At 42.2% G+C, this 13407-nt stretch overlaps 1 protein-coding gene across 5 annotated transcripts in view; it reads right to left on the reverse strand.

Moving 5' to 3' along the window:
• Positions 1-13407, reverse strand: part of ARHGEF9 (Cdc42 guanine nucleotide exchange factor 9) — a 489098-nt gene that overhangs the window by 127253 nt on the left and 348438 nt on the right. For all 5 annotated transcript variants that reach the window (XM_073547557.1, XM_073547558.1, XM_073547560.1 and 2 more), the window contains one exon: positions 2151-2342. In XM_073547557.1, coding sequence (XP_073403658.1) covers positions 2151-2342 — 192 coding nt within the window. The remainder of the gene's footprint in view (positions 1-2150; positions 2343-13407) is intronic.

The raw sequence follows: 13407 nt of genomic DNA on the forward strand, positions 1-13407 counted from the left end.
TAAAAATAATCATTTCTGTGTGGATTTTCACTACAGATTTCACCCTGTGTAACGCTTTGTAATGGAGTAGGGTGAAATCCACAGCCAAATCTGCAACATCATCTGCAATTAAGGTTATGTTCACACGTTCAGTACTGGCATGTTGGCAGGATAAACGCTGCATAACATAGATTTTGCCACGTTTTTGATACGCTTCTTCCCATTCATTTAAATGGATGAAAATGAAACGCAAAAAGATTGCAGAACTGAAACTGTTTCAAATCCACAAAGAAAAAAATGCATTTTCGTGGCAAAAATGCAAAGAAAACACGAAAAATGTGGCAAAAACAAGTGTGAACACACCCTAAAACTCACAGATTTGTCGCAGATTTATTGTGAATTTGTCAGAGATTTGCAGCCAAATCAACAGAAGAAATTTTGGGAACAATTTTGTGCAACGTACTAGGCGTAAAGGAACTAGGTAATCAAGCGGTAAGTAGGTGTTTTGGATGCCACTGTATCTTTAGAAAGCCTTGACTATGGACATGAATCTTCCCAAAATAAGAAGATCTGATACTGGTAGGAATTTTAGATTGTGAGCCCCAATGGGGCAGTGATGATGATGTCTGTAAGGCTCAGCAGAATATGATGGCGCTACATAAGTGAAACATAATAAATAAAGAGAGACGGCTGTTTCTTCCATATTACAAATTATACTTACATCATTTACTTATGGAGTAGCCATACTGTGTGAACGAGTGCCTATCTCCGTAAGTGAATGTCTGATAGAAGAGATCCCACTTCTAACACCCGTAGTTTGTCAGAAGTGATGTGCCTTGTCTAGCATGATTCCACAGCAATTTATAATCACAATAGTTGGGAAGGAGAGGCAGCATGGCTGGTAGGCAGCATTTATGGAACATATTAAGTCCATACTTATTGCCAGCGTAACAACTTATATTAAATGAGCAAAGTGCCTTTAAATTGAGCACAAGGTCCCATGGGTCCTCGTAAAGCAAACAGCATCAAAGATCCCTCTTTAATTTGATTGAATTTGCCTTATCAGCAGAAAGAGGGCCAGTTTTAAGCAACCTAACAGGAAGGCTTCACCGTTTAAGTCTGCTGGGATTTAGTGTACTTATTCCAAGAAGGGCTGAGCTCATTATATTTTAAGCTGTGAGTGACGTGATCCAAAAGGTTAACAACAAAAGATGAAAGTAATGTATATATTCAAAAAGAAAACACAGAAAGAGGCCAGCAATGACCAAGCTCAAATTGTCCTCCAAACAGGAGACCTGGGAAAAAAAATAAAATAGAAAAGCCAGCGAAATATGAAGTGATGGGTGAGATAACACCCACTCAATATGACCAATTGGAATTATGTAATTCTGGCTTTGTTCTTAGGAAATGAGGAGACCCACTGAGATGTATAGTTAAGTATTGCAGTCACCATCGGAGCTAAGTGCCATCACCGCAGTGTGTTTCCAAAGTCCTCGAAATTAGTTGTGCTGAAAGTGCTAGAACAATTATTGCCAGTTGAGTTGAAGGTATTTTAGCAACTCTTAAAAGGGAACCTGTCACCAAGATTTCCCCATGTAAAGTACAACCACCACCATTAAGGCCTCTTTTATAGCATACTAGAGTGCTGAAAACATAAAGTCCCCAATCCACTCTGCATCAAAAAAGGCCTTTTATTGTACCCACAGACGGCACAGTCGGTCCCATGGGCATCTGTGGTCTTGATCCAGCACTTCCTCTATTCCTTCATTTGCCGTCCTCCTTTCCTGCTTCGGGTGGATGATGCGTCCTCTGCTCTTTTGCCTTTTCCAGCGCATGCTCACTATATTACTTTTCTCTGACTTGACAGGGCACAGAGAAGCACGCCTGAGCAGGACCATGATTGGCGGGCACTGTGTGGTTGAAGTCGGATGCATCATCCACAAGAAGCAGGGAAAGACGGCGGAGAATATAGGAAGAGAGGAGGCACCGGATCAGAACCAGAGATGCCCATCGGACTGGAAAGCACCGTCTGTGGGTAAAATGAAAGGTCTTTTTTAAAGGGATCTGCAAAAAGAATTACTTTTTACAGAATTCTAGGATGATCTAAAAGAGGCCTTAATGGTGGTGGCCGCACTTGGTGACAGGTTCCATTTGAACTGTAACAGCCTTACCTCACATATATCTTTCAAGTGCTTGATGTAGTGGCGTTCTGTGCTCATGATTTCATTGATGACATTGGCTCTCATCTGATCCCGGTTCTGTAGGGTCCTGCCAATACACAGGCAGTCGGATGTTGGGTCCAGATGCCCATTCTGCACTTCGCTGGTGCCTTCTTCCACGCCATCTTCTTGGTTTACCCAGAGCTGTTAGGAAAAATAAATGTGTCAATAGGTGATAAAAAAGAAGGTTTGGGTGGTCAAAAATACGGGATTGGGTTTACATAACTGAATTCAGCAGTTTAACTCTTCGTATTGCTGTACAGGTTCAAAGTTTATAGCATTGTCATACGCATGAGTCTTAACATAGCCTTCTATAAATAATTTATCTGCTGAAAAGTCAAAAATTAAATGCTTGCCACATAATCACCAATTGATTTCTTTACATTGAGGGAATGCTTGGAAAGGTAAATGAATACCCACAACCCGATGAAAAAAGAATGGTGAAACTAATACAACCTCTCAAAAAACTTATATGTAAGTCAATAATAATAGATGAATTTAAGCATTTCTTCCAAAGGGAAATTCCTCTGTAATATAGCTCAGTATGGAGGGACTACAGATTTAGGAAAGGTTACCTTTACTCAGATAACACAGCAGTGGGATATCAAGGCACAAAAAAAAGTCTAGACACCTAACTTGAGAGTGGTCAATAGCCTGTGCAATATTTAGTTATCCTGATCCTTCTAAGTGAGATCACAAGTTATGAAGATAGTGCTTTGCAAGTCTAGATAACCTTTGCAGCATCTGTATATAGCAACAGAAGCTGCACAGAATTATAGGGAGTTTCTGTGCCATCGTACAGAATCTGTGCACACGGCTCTGCGATGTTGTGCGAGTCTTAGGCCTCTTTCACACTTCCATTTTTGACCCGCAGTCAAAATCCGCCAGGTTTTGAAAAAAGCGGATCCGCCATTTTTTTTTGCGGATCCGTTTTTTTCCCCATTGAGTTGCATTACTGGCGGATCTTGACGGATGGCCATCCGTTGGATCCGTTTTTGTGAAGATCCGCAAAATTTTTTTCGGCCACAGGCATGCTTGGACGGACCTTGCAACGTTTTTTTTGTTGTTGGATCCGCATTTTCCATTGCGCATGCCCGGAGAAAGGAAGTCAGGGAGAAAATTAACCCTGAAATCCTTTCTGGCAGACGATAAAAATCTCTCTCTCTCTCTCTCTCTCTCTCTCTCTCTCTCCTTCCCTGCCAGCGGTTCCTTTAAAATTCTTCATTCTGCGGATCCGTCACAAAACGGATCCTGTGGCATCCGTACACATCAGTTAGGAACGGATCCGCTTTTCCGCCTTTTTGGCGGATTTTAACTGACACAAAAAACTGAAGTGTGAAAGAGGCCTTACATGAATGAGATCTAATGAAACACTATATTCTGCAACGCATCATAAGAATAAGACTCTGTCTATATTTAATTTGCCATTCATTCCATTACAGAATGGATAACAAATATCATAGAAATTGTTTTGACAGATCACAAAAGTTGTCATCAGTCACATTGGTTTTTCCAATTGTAGCCCAATTTACTTCAATAGACGGTAAACCAACAGATGTAATAAACTATGTGCTAGAACATGCTGCATCCAATGTTTTCCTGTCCACTGCCAGCATTGGAATCAGTTTTGACATATTTTTCAAACTGTTTTTAGTAGTAAAAAAAAAAATAGAGATACTGATACAAACAGCAGATAGATAGAGGTTAATGGGGAATTATGGGCACGAGTTTAGCACAAAGAGCGACTTGCTTTCACACTTACAAGACCTGACAAGATATAAAAACGTAGCACCAGTAATGGTGTCAGTTTCTATGTTGTTACTAACACGGTATACAAATATAAAGAACATTACTGTCTCTTTAAAAGTTACTAAATTCACAACTTAAGTCATTCAGTGAACCATATTCTTCCCGTAACATAATGAACTGTTACTTCCATTCTTCACTACTAAGCAAGCTCTGTTGCATCGTCTACCATTAATTCAACATTCTGGTTGGCCAGAACACACTTAATGGGGAATCTTGAATATTCAGTAGTCGTAGTTCAAGGAGGGAACAATTGATCCTTTTCTTTCCAGACAAGGCCAGGCCAATCGTAAATGCACATTCCTGCCAAACCCACTCGCAATATACAATAGCGCACCAGTGCAATGCCAAACCACAGGGCTAGAGGTCAAGCAACTTCAAGTTGAGTGCTAGAGAATTATCCTATAAGACAGCAAAGTACTTTTTTTTTATTTTAACTTTCAGGTTTCCTTTGAAATCATGCTCTACTGCACTCATACAGGTGTCGTTCACACTTCAACACCATATATAGTAAAACACAACAAGAAAACACAAAAAGACAAATTTGCAAAAATACTCTGCAGTAAAAAACATGACAGTAATCAGCAAGTGCTGTATAACAAATACAGGGTATTTAGTCGATACGTTTTTTGCAAAAAATGTATACCAAGCCGCTTCACCACGTCACGGTAACCCTATTGAAGCAGTCCCTATATAATGTATTTAAAACCTGAACATGTGAACAGTGTCTAAATGAACAGGATACAGACAGGTGCCTCCAAGTATATGGGCTTGTGGTGTAAGACAGCTCATTTATGTGCATGTCACACAGGAGAGGGGTGGGGTCTCCCAAACCATGCTGAGCAAGAAAAAAATGGATTAAAAACATATGTGATATGCACAAGTGTGAACAAGTCGGTCAGACAATGCTCACACCACCCAATGACTGAAACACAACCAGAAAACACAAAAAGACAAATTTGCAAAAATACTCTGCAGTGAAAAAACATGACAGTAATCAGCAAGTGCTGTATAACAATAAATACCATATTCAATATATCACCATATATAGTGAGCCTAGACAATGGGAGTGTCATATTACAGATGGTACAAGCTTGTGGTGCATCCATTTGGCACTATATTCCTCCCCAATCCAAAATGCACTGGGACGAAACATTTTTCTATATGGACTGTACCATAATATCACTGACCTGCGTTACATATTTTACTGTTCTGTCCAGTATCTCAATAAGTGGCTTGGAGGCACTGTTACAGGTTGGTTATATCATGGGCACATGGTGGCTAGCACTGTAATAGGGTCATTGTGGAGTCTGAAAATTTGCAAGGCTTTTCCTTGGCCTATGCTGGTGATAATCAACAAAGGCCCAGGAGGAAACCAGTTCTGATCTGAAGATGTGCACATTGAAACTGTTGAGCTGTGACAACTCGCCAAGTGGTTTTTAGGATAGAAAATGAATAGCTTTAGTGCCTGTAGCAGGAAATGAGGATGGTCAGCTTACAGTGTCTATTATAGCTTTGGCTGGTTTGTGACGGTAGTTAAGACTATAGACTTTGCATCTGAGTGGTTGCTTTGATCTAAGGGCCGATACAGGTATGGTCATAAGGAGAGGTGATGGCTGAAGGCTGGGAGTGGCATACTTATGTAAGGGGTTACAAAGACGGGTACACGCCCCTACCCCTTTAAACACGTCTCAGTTTTTGATGGAGTAAGAGTGTGACCACACTATGTAAATGTGATTTCAATCTGCTTTGCATATATATCTATATGTTGTGTAGATAGGGTTGCAGGATGCCTTTAATAAGCCTTGATTGTGTATGTCTTAGGCTGTATATAATGTTATGTCTTCCATGCTGCTAAATGTACAGCATATATTTCTATTGTGTCATGTAATGTGTTATAGGGAAAGTACAATACTCTAATTAGCACACTTGGCATAGTATGCATTTCAGCCACTAAAGGGGGCATGTTTGAATACTATAGAGAAAAGAAAATAGAGTTAGGAACTAGTTAACATAGGAGGGGTCAGCTTCAGTTAAAGGAGGGAGGATTTCCTCTAATACTCAGTCGGGCCACGGTGCCCAAACCATCTGGACGGGCCAGAGACCAGATTAGAAGTAGTGACCACATAACGTTTTAAAGGGAGAAACCCAGCCACCCAGCATCAGGACAGTACAGCAGCAGATTACATCAGCATTGCAACAGTGGTCAATGACAAGGCCGTGATAGTATGGGGACGCAGGTGGCTCCATAATCTGGCAACTTATCGCATGGGCTGATGCCCTCAGATCTGGGGCAAAACAGCTAAGGGAACCCCCAGATGCAGTGAGTTTGTACCTGGAGGACACTGTCACCCCAGGACAGTTCAGAAGGTCACCATGTGGCAGCTGACTTCGGAGGTTGAAACTCTCATGTCAGGGACGAAAGAGACTAGGGAGTGTCTAACCGTAACAAAGCTGAACAGGGAGGATGCTGAGGAACCGTACGATACGGTCCAACCCAGGTACGTGCTGTGTCACAGAGAGAGTAGTAGGGAAAAAGGAAGAAATGTGCAATGTGGAACCTTTTGTTAATGCTGTGAAGGTTATGGATGTGCTATGTTCATTTGAAAGTTGAAATGGAGTATTTATGCAGAACCGTCTATAGGGAGCCTTCAGCAAAGCAGAGTGGACCCTGACGGCGAAGAAAGTGAAGCCACAGGTATGCAGAGTAATGGACACTGTTTTCATGTGATGGGAGGTAGGGCACGCCTGAACTGTTAATCTTGGCCATAACTACGGCCCTGGTCTTCCCTCACACTTATATAAAATAGAGGTGGACATGAAGTTGACAGGCATCATGAAGAGAAAAGCTGTTGTGGATGTTCACTCATTGTGCTTCGAATAGTCTCTGTAAGGGAAGGCATTAGGCTGGTTTGCTGAGCAAGGCTTGGTTCTCATAGAAGTAGACTGTGAGTTAGCAATATGAAAATTTGTTAGTCTTTGCAGCACGATACTAAAACGGTTTAGGCTGAGTAAACGGTCAGCTTAGGAGGGGGTTTGCCCTGGTGGAATCCACTGACCCTGTGGAGAAATATCAGCTTGGATTGAGCCTCAGAGGAAAAGAGCAGACCTAAGTTCAAACACACTGGAGACTGCAAATAGGTTCAAATCTAGGTCAAGTGTGTTGATCCTGGACATTACAGTCACGAGGTGCAGTAAATTGAATGATATCTGAGCTAAGATGAACATTGCCTTGATATTTGGAGGGAAGGGACAATAGTGAAGGGAATAGTGTGAGGAGACAGTATAGGGGTAGAAAAGTGTTAGAGGTATACGGTATAGAGACTGGGAAGTGTGGTGGGGCCAGTACAAAGAGGGGGCACCATAGTGAAGGCAGAGTGAGGGCACAGTAAGGAAAGGACAGTATGCAGCCAATGGGGGAGGTGGTACAGTATAGAGATTGGGTAATATGTGAGACAGTGTGAAGAAGGAGCCCAGCATAGGACACATGCATTATAACACCCTGACTTTGACACTGACACTGTTTTTTTTAAGGGCACCGTATTGGGGCGTACTGCAGAGGACTGGATAAGATGGAAGTTTGTAGAGATTAGCTGTGAAAATGAAAAGTCATATTGGCCTCTGGACAAGAAACGAAAGAGATCAACTCCACTCAGAGAAGATTACCTATAAGGTACCTGGTTGTAAATGTATATTTGTGATACTCACTACGTCTCATCAGTACTATGGTTCCTGTATGGTCTGCAGTCGGCTGACTGTTATTAACAACAACTCCCAGTATCTCCTTACCATGGTTATGGACATACTTACAGTTGTAGGTTCATGCAATGCAATTGTACATGGGACTGACCTAAAATTACAATTGATTGCTGTACTAAGCTTGGTGTTGTATTCCTTTACTGATAGTGGTTCTGGTTATGGATTTCTGTACTGGTGATGGTTCTGTTGATGTATTCCTGTACTGATGATGGTTGTGATGCTATATTTTGTACTGTTGGTTGGTCTAGTGCAGTATTCCTATATTGATGGTGGTTGTGATGCTGTATTTCTGTACTGTTGTTGGTTTTTGTGATGTATTTGTTTACTGAAGATGGCTATAGTGATGCATTACTGTACTGATTGGTGGTTCAGGTGATGTAATTCTGTACTGTTGGTGTTTCTGATGATGCATTTCCGTACTGTTGGTGGTTCTGGTGATGTATTCATGTACTGTTATTGGTTCTGATCCTGTTAAATTGCATCAATCCATAACTTGTCAGATAGTGTGATATATGTCTATGCTAAAGTCTTGTGCTGTCTGACAAGTTAAGGATTACTACATCTCTATTTATGTTATGAGCATTAATTATAAAATTAAGCACTACAGCATGTCTGTTTGTCAGTTACAGCAATCCCATAGAGTTATCTATATTTTCTTCTCTCCTTGTGAAGTGGACAGTGAGTAAATCTTCAAGCCTTCAAGTTAGGGTACCGTTACACCTAGCGATGCACCAGCAATCCCGACCAGCGATATGACGCTGTCAGGATCGCTGGTGCATCGCTAGGTGGTTGCTAGTGAGCTGCCACACAGGCAGATCTCACCAGCGACATCGCTGGGGACGGGGATCGCTACTTACCTGTCAGACGCGGCGATCCTGCGTCCTCCCGCCCGGCTCCACGTGTCGCTCGTCGGCGCCACAGGAAGCCCAGCAGGAAGTGGCCGACGAGGAATGGTCCAGGAGCTTCTCGCGCGATCAGCGATAACTAGCGAGGGAGCCGGTCGGAGGTAAGTATCACATGCAGCGATATCGCTAGCAATATCGCTGCAACGTCACAAAATCGGTGACTTTACAGCGATATTGCTAGCGATATCGCAGTGTGTAACGGGGGCTTTAGATCTAAACTACAATAGTGGTAATACCATTTTTTACAAAAACACAAAGGACATATCCAAGAACTACATACATACAGGGTAAAGGGAGGCCAGGACTGTAGTCATGGCCAGAGTCACTGAAGCATCTGTGTCCCGACCTTCACAGAAAACTGTATTCCACTACTCAGTTTACCTGTGTCTCTAGTTTAAGGTCCCCCTGGGCACTTCACATGCGGCGACAGCCCCTCTTTCAGGTGACTCCCATTAATGGAGACACAGTCCAAGATAACTTGAACATTCTCTTTACTTAGTACTTCACACGTTACATCCACAGTTGGTACATCCTGAAATTCACTTGTTTCCTCATCTTTCCCTAATTCGCTGACGCTTCCATGCGGCACACGTCCGGACCTGACCGTCTTAGACTGCTCCCCAGATCCTTACTGGCCTAAACTCGCCATGATGACAATTCTTTCTGCCTGTTTCGCCCCAGACTCAAAATCATCAGCCACCCGGTTTGGTTGCCTCTGGAAAAGCATCTGACCCATCTATACCGTTTCCGTTGAAGCTTCAACTTCCTTCAACTCCTCACTCCAACCAACTCCTGCCCTAAAGGCATCTGCTCAGGCTATGAGCCACCACATATTTCTTCTTCTGTACTGACCCACTGCGATGATGTCCAGTGGCCGTGGATAGTGTGGGCTGCAGCTATTTAACGTTGCGTGGCTGCCGATCCATCCGGGGCCTATAGCCCATGTGGACACTTCGGGCATCCTTGCCCCGTCTAACTTAACTTCCTAAAAACTCCTGTCTTACTACCCGGCAGCCCCTCCTATTTTAACCCCCTACAAACTAGCTATAACCTTTTCTAACGCACACTAGTATGCCCCCTTCTAGTGGCCCCCAAAGAAACTACACTTACCCTTATCTATGAGAACTATAATGTCCGAAGGGTGAACTTTACTTTCCCTATCTTACACAGTATTATATTACAGGTACATAACACATATACAACATTGTAAATAAATGGTAACACTGAAAAGAGTGTAGCAGCACCATCGACTATGCGAGGTAATATATATTTTACATGTAGCAGTACTACCGCTACATGTAACACCGACGCGTTTGCTGTGCATAAACCTGTATAGGTTAACGCATGGTAGCGCATGGTAACGAAAAGCTACCATGTGTTAGTGCATACGTTAGCGCTAGGTCACAAAAGATGTAAAAAATGACATCTGCGTTAGCGCATCCGTTAAACGGATGCCCCTAGCGCAATGTGAACCTAGCCTAAATCTTTTATTTAATTTCTGACAACCTCTTTAAGACATTCATTGTTCAAAGTAACCAATTTTCAGAAGGAAAGGAATCTCACATAGTTGTTCCCGCACAGTAACCCTCCCTATTGGCTGTTCTGGCATCTCTTCATAAATAATGAGCTTTTTACTTGCTTATTACAATGTCATTATAACAGGAGAGAGCCAGCTGTCCTTTTCCGGTCAGTGCTACATTTCACAAGACTGAGATCTCACTGCAGGGGAATGGAACTATAGTTTGGAAGAAAGGAAACACGGCTTATTTTTAGAACATAATAAATCAAGATATGAGACGTGGGAGTAACATTAAGAAAAGGACATGTAGTGCGCTCCATTTATGAAGGTATTTTTACTGCCAACTTTAACCATTAATGTAGCCATGAAGTATGGCTCACCTGCTAGACATTTATCAGCAAAGGTAATATGATTGGATGAGAATCTCAGAATTCAAAATAATCTCTGAACTCCGAGAAACAAATTCGATTAGAAGGAAATCGTCATCAAATTATTTCTGTCTGGTCTGACATTCAAGGGCGGAGATGTTTTCCGTGTCTAGTATTTAGATCTGTGTCCAGACAATACAAAAGTAGATTCTATAAATTAGATACTAATAAAATAAACTAAAGTTTATCAGGTTCATCTGGACACATGCTAGACAGATCAGGCTACAAACACTCCAGAATTCTGTTGTAAAACAGCTTAAGCTTTTGTACAACTCCAAGTGGGCAAAGCTTGGGCGGTATGGGGTGTGACGAAGTCCGGCCGGCAAGTTCGTGAAAATTTACACCACTTTAAGCCATGTTCACATGTACTGTATTTGACATCAGTATATGTAAGCCAAAACCAGAAGTGGAACAATCAGGATAAAAGTATAATGCTTTTGCCATCTTATTCCACAGTGCTTTACATACATTACCATCACTGTCCCCAATGGGGCTCACAATCTGAATATCAGTATGTCTTTGGAGTGTGGGAGGAAACCCATGCAAACACGGGGAGAACATACAAACTCCTTGCAGATGTTGTCATTGGTCGGATTTGAACCCAGGTTCCCAGCGCTGCAAGGCTGCAGTGCTAACCACTGAACCACCATGCTTTTCACCCACTCCTGAAGTTGGCTTACAAATATTGATGTAAGATGGCCTAGGACCCTGGCTATGTAGGCAGTAGGAGTCCAGAGTTCCCGGTCTGATATCTTAAAAGCGACCCATAAAGGTCCACTATTTTATTCTATTCAGAAGAGATCCCTGACCACCCTGGACCACTTTGATTCTACTATCAAGCTCCTTTTTCCAGGGAAAAGTGAAGTTTCAATTTTCCAGAAGCCAACGATGAGAGCAGTGGGGAAGCGGCGGAAGTATACCACTCTGTGCCATGGACTTTCATGAGGAGAAAATTTGACATGCAGCGATTATCTGACAAGAAGATAATTAAATTCATCATCCCCTGTTCTGACTCTGAGGTGCCCATTTTTATTGTTTAAACAGAGACACAACCACGTTCTGGACTTTCAATCCCAGAGGGCCTGCAGTGTGACAGAGTGGAGCTGAAGGGCGGAATGATACCGCCCTCCACCGTGAGCTCCTTTGAAGAGAGGATCTGAAGACAAGTGCAGGCTCCCCTCTCAGAGAAGTCCACTGGGACTGGCTTCCCAAATCTTAAGGTACCCATTGACACCTGTTATTCCGGGGCACGCCCGGTTCCTGGTCCTCTGGAGTCGGCATCCAGACAGCACGTTGGCCGAATCTTCTTCTGCGGTGTGTAAAAATAGTCTCGACAGCTGCATAAGATTATACTGCAGCTGGAATAACTTTGGTGCAGCGGTTCACATCGCAGGAGGACTACCTATCCCTAGCCCCTTAGGCCTCTTTCACACTTCAGTTATTTGCATCAGTTAAAATCCGCCAAAAAGGCAGACAAGCGGATCCGCTCTCAACTGATGTGAATGGATGGCACAGGATCCGTTTTTAGACGGATCCTGAAAATGATGAAATTTAAAAGAACCGCTGGCCGGGAAGGGGGGAGCGGTTCCTGGCATTTCTCCGGGAGGAACCAGCTTTCAGGAGTAAAGATTAGGAATTGAGATGTTATCTTTTGTTCTTTAATAACTATCTTTGGTCCTATATGCTTTTTTAGTTGGTACAATATACCTCTATACACATGATATCCTTCCGGGATCTCAGCTACATATTCCTAATTTTGCCCCCAAATTAAGGTGAGACTTTAGCCGTATTGAAGTCCACCAGGAGAACTCTTGCTACCTTATTTTTTTTTTTTTTAAGATAGCTCTCCTTTTTCTCTTAGGTCTGACTTTTTAGGCAAGTTTGCCTATCTGTTTCCTGTTGTTTTTTTTGTTTTTTTTAATTGTTAACCTGCTGTTTCCTTTTTAGGAGTGTTATGCAGATTTTATCTTACAATGTCAGGGGTCTCAATAGCCTCCATAAGAGATTTGCAATATGGAAGGAGATCAATCACATTCACTCTGATATTGTGTGTTTACAGGAGGTTAAGATGGCGGTTGATCACCAACCATATTTCCAGCACAAAAAATACCCTCATCAATTCAAATCCTTAGGTCCTTCTAAGAAAGCTGGAGTCATTACTTTGGTAAGTGGAGATGTTCCATTCAAATTTCTCAATGAGGTTATTGATTCCTTGGGGAGATGTCACATCCTTCTTTGTCTCCTCAATAATAGGCTCTGCACTGTGGTGAACACCTATGTTCCCAATAAAAGACAAGTTTCTTTCTTAAATAAACTAGAAAAGAAAATTAACAAAATGAAATCCGGGGACCTTGTCCTGGTTGGAGACTTTAACATAATACCTGACAGCAGCTTGGATTCTACCTCATCGGTCAGGTACAAGGCTCCAGTACTAAAAAATTGGCTTATTCAAAATGAATACTATGACACATTTCGCTGCCTTAATGCGTCTTCAAGGGAATACACCCACTATTCGGATGTCCATATGACAACCTCACGAACTGATCTGATTCTTACAAATATTTTTACATTAACTAAGTTTCAAAGTATTAAAATCTTGAACAAGTCATTATCTGATCATTCCCCAGTCTTAGCACAATTCACACTAGGCCCATCTCCAGAAAATACCCGTCTCTGGAAAAACAACCCATCACTTTTTAAAATACCTGAGTTTAGACAAGAGATTGAAAATCATATTGCCAGATTCTTCAATGAAATTTTTACACTATGGAACGCCCACAAGGCTGTATTAC

Source organism: Dendrobates tinctorius, unplaced genomic scaffold (assembly GCF_039654945.1).
Source record: "Dendrobates tinctorius isolate UK_male_01 unplaced genomic scaffold, ASM3965494v1 ptg000154l, whole genome shotgun sequence".
In the NCBI taxonomy this organism is placed as follows: Eukaryota; Metazoa; Chordata; class Amphibia; order Anura; family Dendrobatidae; genus Dendrobates; species Dendrobates tinctorius.